The sequence below is a fragment of the Coenobita brevimanus genome, chromosome 41 (genome assembly GCF_032717465.1).
Source record: "Coenobita brevimanus isolate Jiangsu-jjx chromosome 41, ASM3271746v2, whole genome shotgun sequence".
Classification (NCBI taxonomy): Eukaryota; Metazoa; Arthropoda; class Malacostraca; order Decapoda; family Coenobitidae; genus Coenobita; species Coenobita brevimanus.
In genome coordinates, this window is record NC_136994.1 from 19,859,948 (window position 1) to 19,878,585 (window position 18,638).

General features: G+C 43.1%; 1 protein-coding gene across 1 annotated transcript; it reads left to right on the forward strand.

Annotated features, from left to right (window-relative positions):
* Nucleotides 1–602: 602 nt before the first annotated feature.
* Nucleotides 603–17,781, forward strand: LOC145397509 (large ribosomal subunit protein uL11-like). Its single transcript, XM_080270578.1, has 5 exons — nt 603–749; nt 13,760–13,893; nt 14,609–14,729; nt 16,875–16,993; nt 17,511–17,781. Exons 1-5 carry the CDS (start codon nt 713–715, stop codon nt 17,595–17,597), a joined length of 498 nt encoding a protein of 165 aa, XP_080126704.1. The 5' UTR covers nt 603–712; the 3' UTR covers nt 17,598–17,781.
* The last annotated feature ends 857 nt before the right edge of the window (nt 17,782–18,638 follow it).

Below are 18,638 nucleotides of genomic sequence, written 5' to 3' on the forward strand. Positions count from 1 at the left end.
TTTCTGTTTTATAATATTTGGTCATGAGGTATCTAGACTGGGCATGTAATGACAGCTTATAATGCATGTTTTCGTTATGACTGTACTTACAAACCAAACTTACTATATAGAGAACTCGTACTCTACGAAAATAGAAAATATCTACTTTTCTCGGCTTTCAGTATTCACTCAATATACAAGGCTTTTTACCGAAATGGATCTTATATGCTGTTCAACGGCCAGTACTAAAGAAAAAGCATTTACGTTTCACCTCATAAAAAAAAAAAAAGCAAACTATCCCTTGTTTTGTGTGGAGCATACAGTCATGGCTTATAATTCATATAGGATTGCTGGTGTTATAATATTGGTTATTGGTGTCTGAAATAAAAATTGTCAGAAATGTAAATAAAACTATATACGATATAAATTTGTTCATGTTTGGATAATGGTAGCTACTGTTGATACTTTATTATAGCCTAATAATTTTTACTGATATGCGTGAATGTCAAAGATAATTTGTCAGGATTATGAAAGTTATTGTTAATATAAGAGTACAACAACGATAATGGTTTAGGTACGAGGTTCCACGTACTCGGCCATTTGTTTACACTCTTTCATTTCCTCAGCGGCTTCGTGACGACGGTGTAACTCTGTGGTAGTTCTGTAATAGTTCATCCACCACCTCGTCCCAAAGCCCGTTGGAGCCTTCTAGTAACCCTAAAAGCGAACAACAATGCCGCCAAAATTCGATCCAACCGAAGTTAAGACAGGTAGGTGTTGGATGTCTTTTAAATATTGCGATACTTTGCTGGCATGTGATGGGAGCAGGTGGTTGTGCCTGAGGCAGTGCTGTACTCAATAATAACAAAAATGGTTGATTTTTTGTTTTTCCACCAAAAGAGCTAGGTCCTCAGGACTTTATAGCGCCTCAAACTTGGGAATAGTGTGACGGTTCGTAAGTAGAATTGCATGAGAACAGCGAGTGTTAATTGGTTTAGTGGTTAGCATGCCCCAGTCGGAGTGAAGAGTGCTATTGTGCTTAAAATTGAAGCTTTTTAGAATTCTAATAAACGGGTGCGGCCTTTCCGCATTTACTATTGAAATGAGTTTCACAGGTTGGAAATTATTATTCTTGGATTGCCACAGCTACTCGATGGTTTTATTGACTTACCTCATAACCCGTGGATTGTAAGCCGCAGCTCAGGCTGCGTAGCGTTGTCTTGCGAACCACAGCTTGGGCTGTGCTGGCCGTGCATCGCTGTAAACAACTTGACTCTTATGCAAACTTGTGCATGGCGCTATGCAAATATGGAGAGATGTTTTTTTTTTTTTTAAACCATATGATGCCCTTGATGTTAATCTTCAAGTTTATATTAAACAAAAAAGAAATTTGATTTCATGTGTTCACTACTCCCCTGTGTAAACTTATGTATGGCCGTATGCAAAGGCGGAGAGAGAGAGAGAGAGAGAGAGAGAGAGAGAGAGATTGTTTGTTCTTTTTCACCAGATGATGCCCTGCATGTTTATTTTCAAGGTTGTAATAAAATAAAATTTTATAATAAAATTAGATTTTTTTTTTTTTTTTTTTTTTTGCACACCATGGTTTACTCACCTGGTTGGCTACCCTATTACAATTAACATACTCGGTAGGAATCTGCTTTTCAAGAAGTAGGGCAGCCCACACCTGAATTGTAGTTATTCAATATAGTCGAACAGGATGTGACCTAGTTGTGAGTGCAGGGACTTTTTGGTAAATTTTTAGAAGTAACCAACATTTTCTTTTATTATTTTTATGGTATCCAGTGCAAAATACTGTGCTTTAATTAGTTTTGACCCTCATTTTGGGGGGAAAATCCCCCTTTTGGAATTTTGAGTAAGATTTCCAAAAGTGGGTTTATCCCCCAAAATCAAGATCATGATTTTTAAAACACGCTATTTTGCATTAAACTAACCCAAACTAACCTAACCTAGGCCTAATCTAGGGCCTGACATAGACTGAATGCACATGCCTGCACCAGCCAATATAGCGCAACATTCATCCATTACCGAGCGACAGCCTAAGCCACTATTGACTACCCCTACAAAATTTGCTTCCCGAGCTCAAACTAGGCTTAAAAGGTAAGTCTTAGTTAGAATAGTTCATAAACCAGTTTTGTCAGCGTTGTAGACTTGACCGAGAGTGAGGCCCTCCCTGTCGATCAAGCGCTTCACCTTGTGCTGAAACTCTTCTACTCCATCCTCGTTGGCGTCCAGAGCTTCGCCATGAGACTTGTGGTTGGTAAGGCCATGTCGTAACTTGAACGCAAAGAGCCAACCTTCGGATGCCTGGAAGTCTAGGACGTCGTGAAGCCTTGCGAACTTCTCAGCAGCAGCCTTCACCTCCGTGCCACACACCATCACACCAGCAGCATGTTGCTGTCGATACCCAGTCAATGTGGAGCGATCGATTTCTGCATACTTGGGAGAAAACATAATCTTCCTCTCCACATTGCGTTTGGTTTTCGATGAGAAGTCAGCAGTGTACTACATGAGTTTGTCTCGGGATCTCTTGATATCAAACAAAGATCGGGCCAGGTTGAATTCATGAAGGATGCGTGAGGAAGACCATCCCGCATCCACCTCGTCCAATATCTCCCTCTTCTTCTCCAGAGTCAAAACCACTCTCTTTCTCTTCTTAGGCGGCGGGGCCATCATCACACACACGAAGAAGAGGCACCAGAGCAGCAGGAGTACCTGCAGCAGGTAAAGCACCACCACAAAAGCGAGCACGTGGGCGGCCATGACGACGAGCGTGCACACACAATGAGAGACGGGCGGTAAGTAGGGAGGATGCAGGGGCGCTCTGGTGGACGGCGGCGGAACGATGCACCAAAACACAGCAGGCCCACGTCGTGCACGCCAAGTTCAAATTACGGCCGGGAAAAAGTCGGATTTTTTTTTTAAATTTTTTGCGGTTTTTGGCCCTTTTTGGGAATAATGGATCTCGGGACGAAAATGTCCGGTAATTGGGGATGTCTGGAAATTGGGCGTCCTGATATTACGGGGATTACTCTATTTACATGTAAAATAGGGGGTTAGGTTCTAGGAGCCCCATATTTTTCGTTAAAAATATATTTAAAGATAAGTTATTACAAATATGTCTGCCATAACACACCCAAGATGGTGTATTTTATACGACATCGCGGACTGGGCACATCAGTGCATTCTAATCTAACCTAACCAACTAGTTTTTCCCCCTAATACTCCTTATAAAAATTTAAACCACCAAGGAGTGCCACTAAGCCTCTTGAAAGGCCTCTTTACCAGTCAAGCAAAAACTGACCTAACCATCACTTGAGTAAGGGCTGCCCAGCATCGTGCATATTTTGCCAAGACTCACTTTCTGCGCACTCATCACCACTGTGATGACTGTGGAGTCACCTCTGTAACTATAGCCTGCACATGATAAAGCTTCTTTGGCTTGCCCTCGCAAAGAAACTGGCGAAGCGTAAGTCTCGGATGTTCTGCCTTCACCACTGTGATGACTGTGGAGGAAATTTGGCTGAGAGACTCCATATTATCGTCTAATCTGGGTCTCTTAGTGTTATTACAGTACCAGATCTGGGTTCTCTGTCCTTTGTTGAATCACCTGGCTACTCCCCTTGTACTGCCTGTCTGTCTGTCCTTGTACTGTCAAGCAGTTCTATTTGCCTTCAGTGTGTTGATTTCTGGGGGTGAAAATATTGTTACATCCACAAACTGGTTCCCTGCTGGACATATGATGTCAAGCGATCTCATGTCACGTTCTAAGTTCTCCAAGTCACGCTGCGAAAACTGTTGACTTCTGAATGTACAATCCATGACTCTTAGAAGAGAGAGTTTGCTATCAGTACCACTCACTAGCTGATATTACACCACCTTGCATATACTAGACATAATTATATGACCCTGGGTCTGTCCATTTTTGTATCGCGTGACGACTTCCTTTGTACGGGCATACCCCAGTTTAACGATACAAGTTACTGAGTTGTAGTGAAGACGACATGTCACCACACACTGTACTTCATCCCCACACCCATGAATGCTGGCATAACAGCTTCTCTGTTTTATTGTGCATCCACAGCACGGTAAAGCTTCTTTTGCTTGCTGTCTTTGGCTTGCCCTCGCAAAGAAACTGGCGAAGCGTAAGTCTCGGATGTTCTGCCGTCACCACTGTGATGACTGTGGAGGAAATTTGGCTGAGAGACTCCATATTATCGTCTAATCTGGGTCTCTTAGTGTTATTACAGTACCAGATCTGGGTTCTCTGTCCTTTGTTGAATCACCTGGCTACTCCCCTTGTACTGCCTGTCTGTCTGTCCTTGTACTGTCAAGCAGTTCTATTTGCCTTCAGTGTGTTGATGATTTCTGGGGGTGAAAATATTGTTACATCAACAAATTGGTTCCCTGCTGGACATATGATGTAAAGTGATCTCATGTCATGTTCTAAGTCCTCCAAGTCACGCTGCGAAAACTGTTGACTTCTGAATGTACAATCCATGACTCTTAGAAGAGAGAGTTTGCTATCAGTACCACTCACTAGCTGATATTGCACCACCTTGCATATACTAGACATAATTATATGACCCTGGGTCTGTCCATTTTTGTTTCGCGTGACGACTTCTTTGTACGGGCATACTCCAAAACAGAGGGTGATTCACCAGAACACAGGACACGTACCCTACCAATTCTTGCTTCAAAACAGAGGGTGATTCACCAGAACACAGGACATTTACCCTACCAATTCTTGCTTCAAAACAGAGGGTGATTCACCAGAACACAGGACACTTACCCTACCAATTCTTGCTTCAAAACAGAGGGTGATTCACCAGAACACAGGACATTTACCCTACCAATTCTTGCTCCAAAACAGAGGGTGATTAACCAGAACACAGGACATTTACCCTACCAATTCTTGCTCCAGAACAGAGGGTGATTCACCAGAACACAGGACACTTACCCTACCAATTCTTGCTCCAAAACAGAGGGTGATTCACCAGATCACTGTGTCATCTAGAATGTCACCTTGGTTCAAGATGTAATCCTTTTCGGGGTACTTTTTTTTTTTTTTTTTTTTTTTTTTTTTTTTTTTTTAATATAACTATCTGCTTTGTCAAATTTTGCCTCTTGTATGGCATTCAAATTGTTCTCTTAAAGTTCTTGATCATTTTCTTGATTGACAGGAACTCGCCATGGGTACTGAGGCCCACTGTCATTTGGGGTAAATGAACTCCTCAGTCTTGTAGTATTTTAATGACTAGCTTTACCACATTCATGTCTGAAGTATAGATAGCCTCTTCTATGGCATTAAAAAGGTTCTCTTGTTCTTAATCCTCTTCTTGAGTGAACCTAACCAGATGACCAGTTCTGGCTCATGACTGGTACTAAAATTCAGAACTGAAGGAATTGTCTCAATCTATTACACAAAATATGTCAGCTGTGAAGAATGAAATATAACTGGAAGTCAGCTGAGAATCACTTACTTTCATTATCACTGCAGAGATGACAGTTGTTAGGGAATGCAGGGGTCACGTGTGTAAGTATAGCCTGCACATGGTAAAGATTCTTTGGCTTGCCCTCGCAAAGAAACTGGCGAAGCGTAAGTCTCGGATGTTCTGCCGTCACCACTGTGATGACTGTGGAGGAAATTTGGCTGAGAGACTCCATATTATCGTCTAATCTGGGTCTCTTAGTGTTATTACGGTACCAGATCTGGGTTCTCTGTCCTTTGTTGAATCACCTGGCTACTCCCCTTGTACTGCCTGTCTGTCTGTCCTTGTACTGTCAAGCAGTTCTATTTGCCTTCAGTGTGTTGATTTCTGGGGGTGAAAATATTGTTACATCCACAAACTGGTTCCCTGCTGGACATATGATGTCAAGCGATCTCATGTCACGTTCTAAGTTCTCCAAGTCACGCTGCGAAAACTGTTGACTTGTTAGTGTACCATCCATGACTCTTAGAAGAGAGTTTGCTATCAGTACCACTCACTAGCTGATATTACACCACCTTTCATATACTAGACATAATTATATGACCCTGGGTCTGTCCATTTTTGTATCGCGTGACGACTTCCTTTGTACGGGCATACCCCAGTTTAACGATACAAGTTACTGAGTTGTAGTGAAGACGACATGTCACCACACACTGTACTTCATCCCCACACCCATGAATGCTGGCATAACAGCTTCTCTGTTTTATTGTGCATCCACAACACGGTAAAGCTTCTTTTGCTTGCTGTCTTTGGCTTGCCCTCGCAAAGAAACTGGCGAAGCGTAAGTCTCGGAGGTTCTGCCGTCACCACTGTGATGACTGTGGAGGAAATTTGGCTGAGAGACTCCATATTATCATTTAATCTGGGTCTCTTAGTGTTATTACGGTACCAGATCTGGGTTCTGTGTCCTTTGTTGAATCACCTGACTACTCCCCTTGTACTGCCTGTCTGTCTGTCCTTGTACTGTCAAGCAGTTCTATTTGCCTTCAGTGTGTTGATGATTTCTGGGGGTGAAAATATTGTTACATCAACAAATTGGTTCCCTGCTGGACATATGATGTAAAGCGATCTCATGACACATTCTAAGTCCTCCAAGTCACGCTGCGAAAACTGTTGACTTGTTAGTGTACCATCCATGACTCTTAGAAGAGAGAGTTTGCCATTAGTACCACTCACTGGCTGATATTGCACAACCTTGCATATACTAGACAATTATATGACCCTGGGTCTGTCCATTTTTGTATCGCGTGACGACTTCCTTTGTACGGGCATACTCCAAAACAGAGGGTGATTCACCAGAACACAGGACACTTACCCTACCAATTCTTGCTTCAAAACAGAGGGTGATTCACCAGAACACAGGACACTTACCCTACCAATTCTTGCTTCAAAACAGAGGGTGATTCACCAGAACACAAGACACTTACCCTACCAATTCTTGCTTCAAAACAGAGGGTGATTCACCAGAACACAGGACACTTACCCTACCAATTCTTGCTTCAAAACAGAGGGTGATTCACGAGAACACAAGACACTTACCTTACCAATTCTTGCTCCAGAACAGAGGGTGATTCACCAGAACACAGGACACTTACCCTACCAATTCTTGCTCCAAAACAGAGGGTGATTCACCAGATCACTGTGTCATCTAGAATGTCACCTTGGTTCAAGATGTAATCCTTTTCGGGGTACTTTTTTTTTATTTTTACTTTTTAACTGCTTTGTCAAATTTTGCCTCTTCAATGGCATTCAAATTGTTCTCTTTTAAAATTCTTGATCATTTTCTTGATTGACAGGAACTCGCCATGGGTACTGAGGCCCACTGTCATTTGGGGTAAATGAACTCCTCAGTCTTGTAGTATTTTAATGACTAGCTTTACCACATTCATGTCTGAAGTATAGATAGCCTCTTCTATGGCATTAAAAAGGTTCTCTTGTTCTTAATCCTCTTCTTGAGTGAACCTAACCAGATGACCAGTTCTGGCTCATGACTGGTACTAAAATTCAGAACTGAAGGAATTGTCTCAATCTGTTACACAAAATATGTCAGCTGTGAAGAATGAAATATAACTGGAAGTCAGCTGAGAATCACTTACTTTCATTATCACTGCAGAGATGACAGTTGTTAGGGAATGCAGGGGTCACGTGTGTAACTATAGCCTGCACATGGTAAAGATTCTTTGGCTTGCCCTCGCAAAGAAACTGGCGAAGCGTAAGTCTCGGATGTTCTGCCGTCACCACTGTGATGACTGTGGAGGAAATTTGGCTGAGAGACTCCATATTATCGTCTAATCTGGGTCTCTTAGTGTTATTACGGTACCAGATCTGGGTTCTCTGTCCTTTGTTGAATCACCTGGCTACTCCCCTTGTACTGCCTGTCTGTCTGTCCTTGTACTGTCAAGCAGTTCTATTTGCCTTCAGTGTGTTGATGATTTCTGGGGGTGAAAATATTGTTATATCAACAAATTGGTTCCCTGCTGGACATATGATGTCAAGCGATCTCATGTCATGTTCTAAGTTCTCCAAGTCACGCTGCGAAAACTGTTGACTTGTTAGTGTACCATCCATGACTCTTAGAAGAGAGAGTTTGCTATCAGTACCACTCACTAGCTGATATTGCACCACCTTTCACATACTAGACATAATTATATGACCCTGGGTCTGTGCATTTTTGTATCGCGTGACGACTTCCTTTGTACGGGCATACCCCAGTTTAACGATACAAGTTACTGAGTTGTTGTGAAGATGACATGTCACCACACACTGTACTTCATCCCCACACCCATGAATGCTGGCATAACAGCTTCTCTGTTTTATTGTGCATCCACAGCACGGTAAAGCTTCTTTTGCTTGCTGTCTTTGGCTTGCCCTCGCAAAGAAATTGGCGAAGCGTAAGTCTCGGATGTTCTGCCGTCACCACTGTGATGACTGTGGAGGAAATTTGTCTGAGAGACTCCATATTATCGTCTAATCTGGGTCTCTTAGTGTTATTACGGTACCAGATCTGGGTTCTCTTGTCTTTTGTTGAATCACTTGGCTACTCCCCTTGTACTGCCTGTCTGTCTGTCCTTGTACTGTCAAGCAGTTCTATTTGCCTTCAGTGTGTTGGTGATTTCTGGGGGTGAAAATATTGTTACATCCACGGACTGGTTCCCTGCTGGACATATGATGTCAAGCGATCTCATGTCACGTTCTAAGTTCTCCAAGTCACGCTGCGAAAACTGTTGACTTCTGAATGTACAATCCATGACTCTTAGAAGAGAGAGTTTGCTATCAGTACCACTCACTAGCTGATATTACACCACCTTTCATATACTAGACATAATTATATGACCCTGGGTCTGTGCATTTTTGTATCGCGTGACGACTTCCTTTGTACGGGCATACTCCAAAACAGAGGGTGATTCACCAGAACACAGGACACTTACCCTACCAATTCTTGCTTCAAAACAGAGGGTGATTCACGAGAACACAGGACACTTACCCTACCAATTCTTGCTTCAAAACAGAGGGTGATTCACCAGAACACAGGACACTTACCCTACCAATTCTTGCTCCAAAACAGAGGGTGATTTGCCAGAACACAGGACACTTACCCTACCAATTCTTGCTCCAAAACAGATGGTGATTTGCCAGATCACTGTCATCTAGAATGTCACCTCGGTTCAAGATGTAATCCTTTTCGGGGTACTTTTTTTTATTTTTTTTTAACTGCTTTGTCAAATTTTGCCTCTTGTATGGCATTCAAATTGTTCTCTTAAAGTTCTTGATCATTTTCTTGATTGACAGGAACTCGCCATGGGTACTGAGGCCCACTGTCATTTGGGGTAAATGAACTCCTCAGTCTTGTAGTATTTTAATGACTAGCTTTACCACATTCATGTCTGAAGTATAGATAGCCTCTTCTATGGCATTAAAAAGGTTCTCTTGTTGTTAATCCTCTTCTTGAGTGAACCTAACCAGATGACCAGTTCTGGCTCATGACTGGTACTAAAATTCAGAACTGAAGGAATTGTCTCAATCTGTTACACAAAATATGTCAGCTGTGAAGAATGAAATATAACTGGAAGTCAGCTGAGAATCACTTACTTTCATTATCACTGCAGAGATGACAGTTGTTAGGGAATGCAGGGGTCACGTGTGTAACTATAGCCTGCACATGGTAAAGATTCTTTGGCTTGCCCTCGCAAAGAAACTGGCGAAGCGTAAGTCTCGGATGTTCTGCCGTCACCACTGTGATGACTGTGGAGGAAATTTGGCTGAGAGACTCCATATTATCGTCTAATCTGGGTCTCTTAGTGTTATTACGGTACCAGATCTGGGTTCTCTGTCCTTTGTTGAATCACCTGGCTACTCCCCTTGTACTGCCTGTCTGTCTGTCCTTGTACTGTCAAGCAGTTCTATTTGCCTTCAGTGTGTTTTTGATTTCTGGGGGTGAAAATATTGTTATATCAACAAACTGGTTCCCTGCTGGACATATGATGTCAAGCGATCTCATGTCATGTTCTAAGTTTTCCAAGTCACGCTGCGAAAACTGTTGACTTGTTAGTGTACCATCCATGACTCTTAGAAGAGAGAGTTTGCTATCAGTACCACTCACTAGCTGATATTACACCACCTTTCATATACTAGACATAATTATATGACCCTGGGTCTGTGCATTTTTGTATCGCGTGACGACTTCCTTTGTACGGGCATACCCCAGTTTAACGATACAAGTTACTGAGTTGTAGTGAAGACGACATGTCACCACACACTGTACTTCATCCCCACACCCATGAATGCTGGCATAACAGCTTCTCTGTTTTATTGTGCATCCACAACACGGTAAAGCTTCTTTTGCTTGCTGTCTTGAAGAAACTGGTTCAGTGTAAGCCTTGGATATTCCTCCTCCACCATTGTGACAACTTTGTAAGGTTGGCCAAGAGGCTGCATAAGTTGATTTAATTTCCCTTGTACAGGCATATCCCAGTTTAACGATGGAATTGGTTAAGTAAAAACTCTGTCCAGGTGGGGTATTGTATCTTGGGGTAGATTTTACCCCTCCACGTCGGGGGTTTTCCGACCTCACCCACTCCTCGCTACAGGAGTTTTGTGATTTTGGCAAAAATACCCTTGATTCCAACCCTAATATTTGCCAAACTGTAATAGGTAGAGAAAAAATGAAAGATACAGAAGACCCATCAACACTTGCTCTTTCACATGAAAATATCCCCACATCTTCAGGTGACTGGTTTTCCGTGTTTTGGGGGCTTATCTGAGCATGCGCCACTTCCAGTGACCTTGGACTTGCTGGCTAGTGCTGGCAGCACTGACTGGAGTGCTGATTGTAACACTGCCCAGCCTACCTTCGAATACCTGGAATTTTCCAGTAAACCTTTGACCTTTCCTTACTCATTATTGTAAGGATGAGTCATCACCCTGTTCATGTGGCTCCCCTTAGGGCTTTCTGCTCTTTTCATAGCACAACTATGCTCTGTAGGTGTGTGGGAAAAGAATAGCTCTTTGATTTTCTGTACTCACTTCATGTGTCAGTTATAATAATTTCCCCCTGCTACAGCACTTATATTTGCACTTTGAGAAGTAAATGCTCTGCCTGTTTCACGCGGTATGGTTGAGTACCCCCTACTACTGGCCGATACTGCACCACTTTGCAGTAAATACTGAATGTTTAATTCACTTTTATTCCTATCTAATCTTTGGTGGTGATAGTTAAAAGGATCACATTGTAGGGAAGTTTAGGAGTGTGACTTAGAAGCTTACGATCCATGACCTAAGACAGCAAGTTTAGCATTTTCACCACTTAGTACTGGCCAATACTGCACCACCTTGCAGTAAATAATGAATGTTTAATTATTCCTGTCTTTTCACTGGTGGTGATGGGGAAAGCCATTACACTGTGGGGGTTGTGAAAGGAATTGTACTGATGGCAGTGCAGTCTCGAAGATTCACTCCAACATCCAAAATGGCTGAGATTCTCCCGACACCAGTCCTCACCTTGCTAACGTTTTGGTACCGCAGATGTCAACGTGGCACAGAGTTCAGCATATTCACTGGTCTTACCGTATCAGGACTACCGAGACAGCACTACACATCACAGGCCCATGTGGAGAGTACTTACCCATTAACTCCTTAATTCTGGGTGATGACCGTAGTCTGTCTAGCAAAACCTGCTCTACACCCCCGGTCACCACTGTAGTAGATTTAGCAAATTTTGAAAAATCGCGGGCGGTTTCCTCCCCTCTGCCACCCTTCGCCCTCACAGTCAGTAAGTTATCTTAGAAAGTATATATATATATATATAATATATACATACAGTGAAACCTCGATATAACAGACTTCAGTAGACCGGATTTCGCTTTTATCGGACTAGAGGAGCTGCCAGACTAAATTCCTATATATCGGAAAAAGTCCGATAAAGCTAGAAGCAGTCCGGACTTCCTGACCACTTCAGCTGTGTTCACCACAATGAGGTAAGTAAGGCATCATTTAGCAGTGTACAGTACAGTACAGGTATTATATATATTATACCATTTGATTATACAGTGGTTATAACACAGCATAATACCACAATGGTAATCAAAACAGTTTGAAAATACAGTGTTCATGCAATCCGGACTAATGTCTGATATATCGGAAAAAGTCTGGATTAGCAGGGGGAAGTCCGGATGCCGCTTTTTCGGAATTTCGCATTTTTCGGAATGGTTTCGGCCCCAATTAGTCCGTTGAAGTGTCTTACTGTATACTGTATATATAATAATGTGAGAAATTGCGGGTGTTTTGCTGGTGTGTGTGTCTCAGTATGCTTGTGACATGTGACTTCCTTCCCTCTGCCACCCTCCACCATCACTCTGCCTGTCGCAATCGGTAAGATATCTTGGAAAATGTGTGTATATATATATGGAGGGTGAAAGACTGACGAAGAGAGTGTATGTGAGTGAGGTGGAGGGGGGAAGAGGGAGGGGGAGGTCAAGGATGAGATGGAGGGATGGGGTGGAGAGGTATATGAGAGAGGGGGGGTGTGAGTTGGGAGCAGGGCAGTGAAATGGCGGGGGACAGGGCGACTTGGAGGCGATTTGTTTGTGGCCACCCCTAACAGGATTGAGGCATCTGGCAATAGATAGATAGATAGATAGATATCAGATACAACCAGGATTCTGGAGGCTTGAATGATGAGTAAAAGGAAGCATGGCCCATTGGATTGGGCAAACTTGGGCTGTCTGGATGTTGCTACTCCTCACCCTGCCCTAGGGTGGGAAAGGAGATCCGGATGATGATGATGATGAACATTGTCTTGTTTTTGTTTTGGGGACTGTGATATTTTACTCACTGTTACTGTTATTTTAAGCCAGCACACTGTGATTAATTTGATGTAGACTTACCACTTCTTATGTTGCCCTCGACACGCTGTGAGTTTTGCTCTTGGTCCCTTGATCTCTAGTCTTAGTCTTGTTAAATTTGTTTGTTAGTTGCCTCCATTTCCATGCAGAGACAAAAATCAGTCTTCAGCGTCCCTTCAGAACCATAGACCCTTTGCCACAAAAGTCATTTACTATACAGTATTTACTCCACAATTTAATCACAAATATGGTTAGTTACACTTTGTATTATTCCACCTGTTAACGATGCTGCTGAGATGGGTCTGTACTGTGACCAGGCTGTTCTCTTCACTTGATGCTCCAATCTCAAAGATGGTTGAGTTGTAACTGGGATATCCATGGACAGTCTTGAACTAACCACCATCTAGGCCACTGTTGAAACAAAATAACCTAATATCCAGTCCAGTTATATCCCACACCTGCCTGTTGGTAGCCCATGCCTCCCACCCATTGGTAGCACACTCCCACCCAATTACGCCCTGCTTCTCCTGCTCTATGGTAGCACACTGCTCCTACCTAATGGCATCCGACTCCTACCCGCTAACTGCACACTATTCCTGCCTGGTGCTAACCTGCTCCTTGTGCCCTTTGGTACCTAGCACACTCCTCTCTAGGATCCATCTGCTACAGCAGGTACTTCAAAGAGCCATCTTCTTCACCCTCAAGTAGCTTCAGTAATGTGGTGAGGGTACAAGGTAAAATATTCAGCTACTTACCAACCCTACAATTCTCATCTTATTCTTGCATCGCTTGATTTTATTGAACTTGGGAGTGGAACAATTCATTGCATGTCTTTTTAACTAATTTGTTCCCCTGAGTTGACCAGAATATTGAGGTTGCAAGAATAAGATGGAATCTGAGGGTTGAGGCGGTTCGTTTGTCTTCCATCAGTGTGCCTGCGATGTGTGGGGGGTGAGATGGCTGCCACATCGTCCCTGGCCCCCAAAATCGGTCCCCTGGGTCTCTCCCCAAAGAAGGTGGGAGACGACATCATGAAGGCCACGGGGGATTGGAAAGGTCTGAAGGTATGCTATGTTACGTTATGGGGCTTTTACCTTACCATGCTGAAGATAGCTGTTCCCTCTCGGCTCAATTGATGGCCAAGAGTAGTCCCTTAGAGCTCATTGTAATTATCAGTGATACATAGGAAAAGCAAATCTGTGGTGGTGCCAGTTAACCCCAGACTGTAACCTTTGGCTCCTCTACTGTTAAAACTGCATGAAGGTGTGAAGAAACCCCATATTTCTGAAAGTTGCCTATGGATTGCTTGTAGTAGTTGCAACCAGAGGCTTATGGGACTGTGAACCCAGTGGACTGCAGGCTGAAGTTGCCTTCTCCTGCTGTCCACTATCTGGCTTCTGGAGGGGTGTGGAGGGAGTAAAAATGTTTGTATAACAGGGCAGCTGTACCACTCGGTTATATAGGTGCCCCTTATGTTGTCACTTTTTACCACAATGGAATGCCTGTTGTTATGTAATCTGCCTGCATCTCATTTCATATTGCAGTTAGTAGTCGTACAGGAAAGTTAGACATGTTCTGTCATCAGTCACAGAAAACATGTAACTGTTAGATGTGATCTGTCAGCAGCCCACATGATAGTACAGTCTGCAGCAGTGTAGAATGGTTGGATATGTCATTATCATCTTCCAGGAACACCTGTGATTGATCTGCCTGCATCTTTCTTGTGGGAGTGACCCAGTTCTGTCCAATAAAAAATTGACTGTAGTAACTTTACAACAGGTAACAGTGAAGCTGATAATCCAGAACCGTCAGGCCAGAGTTGAGGTGGTTCCATCAGCTGCCTCGCTAGTCATCAAGGCCCTCAAGGAACCCCCACGTGACCGCAAGAAGGTTAAACACAGTAGGTACCATCCACGGTTTTTATATGCTTATCCTTAAACTCGCTTCTTGACATCTTTTAAATGTAATGTGGTGTGGCTGTAAAAGTCATTTAATATGGGGTCTTGCTCACACCTTGATGGTCTGTTCAAATGTTTTAGCTTTTACAGTTTCCTTAAGCTGAGTAAAGTTTGACAATAGCTAAAATAAATACTGCATAAAATTTTAGAGTTCAGTGAGTTAACCACATCATTACAATTGACAACTTTTGTTTTAATTTGTATAGGAAAATGTTGTGATGGTTGATGATGCTTCCAGTACTTATAATAGAGTAGCTGTTAGTGGAACCACTTGAGTAGCTGTTAGTGGAACCACCAGTTAAGCACCATAAATAAAATCTATGTCTATTGCCAGACGCCATAATCCCATAAGGGGTGGCCATTTGACTTTGAGTTATTTGTTTTACGGGGAGGGGCACTAACCCTCCACCAACCCACTTGTTGACACGTAGGGAGCACGTATGGTTTAAAATACTAAGAAAAATCCACATGCACCACAGAGCAGGAAGACATGGCCCAAGTCAATCACCCCACTCGTACATGAAATTAGTGGTGATTGCCATCTGCTTTCAGTACCAAAAATTTTTATCCATAAAATAAAGGGTTTGGACAATACAGTGCTACATGTAAGTAAATTCTAAACAGTATTTTTTAACCAGTTGTTCCAGTGATACCTTACACGATTAAGAGCTTTAAGCACAACTTTGTACTGTAGGAGGTTTTGAGTTAGGCAGCCTGGTGGTGGAGGACGGGGGGATATGAGGCAGTTAGTTGTGGCCATACCTTCTTGGGTAAATTCATTTGGGTGTAGATGTGTTGAGGAGTGATAAAGATTGGATCTTGTGTATTAAGAATAAGGGCTTTTATAGCACCACTCGCCTTTGCAAAGGCGTGTGGTACAGTAGGAAGCCTAGAGTAGTTTGTGGTCTAGAGCCTGGCTGCTTGAACCAGTATGTTGAATTAGTGTTACTCTAGGCCACCACAGCAGTTGTTTACTGTATTTGTCAGGATTATCATGTATTATATTGGTCTGTGTATCTGTCATCCAGTCCTCTTGCTCCATCAGGAGTGTATGGGCTGAGGGCTAGGCTACTCCCTCCTGTGAAGGTGAGGATGATCAGCCTCATTAACTCCTGAGTGACAGTTTGTGAGAAGTACACTGTGACTGCCCTACAGTTTGGTGTGCCTTAACCCACTAGACCACCAGGCATCCTTTATTAACTGTTTTTGTAGCATTACTCAGGGTCACTACACAACAGTGCATACAGTAGACTGTCTGTCTGTCTGTGCCTGCATGTGTTTGCATCCTTTGAGTTCTATCGTTCTCTCTCTCTCTCTCTCTCTCTCTCACACACACACACACACACACACACACACACACACACACACACACACACACACACACACACACACACACACACACACACACACACACACACACACACACACACACACACACACACACACACACACACACACACACACACACACACACACACACACACACACACACACACACACACACACACACACACACACACACACACACACACACACACACACACACACACACACACACACACACACACACACACACACACACACACACACACACACACACACACACACACACACACACACACACACACACACACACACACACACACACACACACACACACACACACACACACACACACACACACACACACACACACACACACACACACACACACACACACACACACACACACACACACACACACACACACACACACACACACACACACACACACACACACACACACACACACACACACACACACACACACACACACACACACACACACACACACACACACACACACACACACACACACACACACACACACACACACACACACACACACACACACACACACACACACACACACACACACACACACACACACACACACACACACACACACACACACACACACACACACACACACACACACACACTTTTTATTAAATTTTCAAATAGCATCAAACCTGGTTTTCATAAAATTATTACCAAATCATCTTTAAATTTGTGTGGGTAGCTAATGCCTTTATATTGTCTTCCAGTTAAGCACAATGGCAACCTAACTCTGGACCAGATGATAGAGATTGCGCGAACCATGAGGGGCCGCTCGCAAGCCAAAGCATTATCCGGCACACTCAAGGAAGTACTTGGCACTGCACAGGTTGGTGGTTGATTTGCTCAGGAAGGAGGGAGAGGGAGTGGGAGACCAAGGATGAGATAGAGGGATGGAGTAGAGAGGTATTAGAGAGGGGTGTAAGTTGGGGGGGGGGAGCAAAATGGCAGGAGACATGAAGACATGGAGGTTTATTTGTAGCCACCCCCTGTGGAATTGAGGATGTTTTGTTTGCTCTCTTATATTTTGTATTCACTATTGGCCCAAGTGCTTCTGCTGGTACAGTAAAAGATTTGATGGATGATTAAGGTATTGTATCATTTGTTAATATAAACTGATTGAGAGGGTTAAGATGTTGACAGTGATGATGACAAATAATGGTGATTGTGATGATGAAGGCAGTTGTGATGTCAGTGCCATTGATAACAAAAATGGTGATTGATGATGAAGACAGTGACTAATAATTATGGTAATGAAATTGATAGTGATTATGATCACGAAGACAGTCTCGAAGCTGGTGACGGTGACCTAGATATGACATTGACGCATATTGTCTTGTCCACAGAGTATTGGTTGCACCGTTGAAGGTCAGAATCCCCACGACATCATCGAAGGTGTCGACGAAGGCAGCGTGGAGGTGCCTGAGGAGTAAACAAACAGCTTGTCACTGCTGCCAGCCTCACTTCACACACCCACCACCACATGTTGACAGTGGCATTGTTTTGGTGGAGGTATCTGGTTATTAACATTAAATTCACTCACTGACATTCCAAGTGACCAATGCAAATCACTCATTCCAGGCTCAGGTGGAGTGAATAAAGGCAGGTACAAGGAGATGGTGGCTGTTTTATTTCCTTCTTTTCCAGCACATTTTTCTATCCAGCTTTGCATTTCATTTAATATATGTATGGGAAGTTTACAGGTTATCCGTCCTTAACTTGCAAACTGGAGCTTAAAAAAGATAACTACAGGTACTTCACTCATTGTACAAAAACTTACATATGTACGTGTGTGTGTGTACTATATATGTATATTATAATCATTGATCATCATCATCATCATCATCATCTGGACCTCCTTTTCCACCCTAGGGCAGGGTGAGGAGTAGCAATGTCCAGACAGCTCAAATTTTCCCAATCTAATAGGCCATGCTTCCATTCACTCATCATTCAAGCCCCTGGAATCCTGGCTCTGTTGGATATGCCAAAAAGATTTTCAGTGTTCTGTAGCTTCACACAAACTTATCTGAGAGTCAGTCCGGATGCTGCCATATTAGAAAGGGGTGCCAAATTCCTGATCATGCACTTCTCACAGAATTCATCCAGCCAGCTTGATCTCTTGTCATTTCCCTAGCTTCAGACTTCCAAACCTCTCTTCCTCGCACACTCATCCACCATATCTCTCCACCTTCTCCTTGGCCTACCTCTTCTCCTCCCTCCTTCAAATTCCCTCAGATATACCTTTCATTCCATTCTATTGTTATCCATTCTCTCCACATGACCATACAATCTCGGTATGCTTTCTTCGATTCTGGTGTCCACAGACTTCCTCACTCCACATCTTTCGCTAATCACATTATTTTGTATCTTATCCACCCTTTGTACTCCACATACACTCCTTAGCAGTCCCATCTCCATTGCTCTTACTCATGACTTTTCATTTTCATACCACACCATAGTCTCGCATCCATATG

Coding starts and splice junctions, on each gene's coding strand:
- LOC145397509 (XM_080270578.1), top strand. CDS start 713: ATGCCGCCAAAATTCGATCCAACCGAAGTTAAGACAG. Junction 13,894..14,608: donor GGGATTGGAAAGGTCTGAAG/GTATGCTATGTT, acceptor ACTTTACAACAG/GTAACAGTGAAGCTGATAAT. Junction 16,994..17,510: donor AAGTACTTGGCACTGCACAG/GTTGGTGGTTGA, acceptor TCTTGTCCACAG/AGTATTGGTTGCACCGTTGA.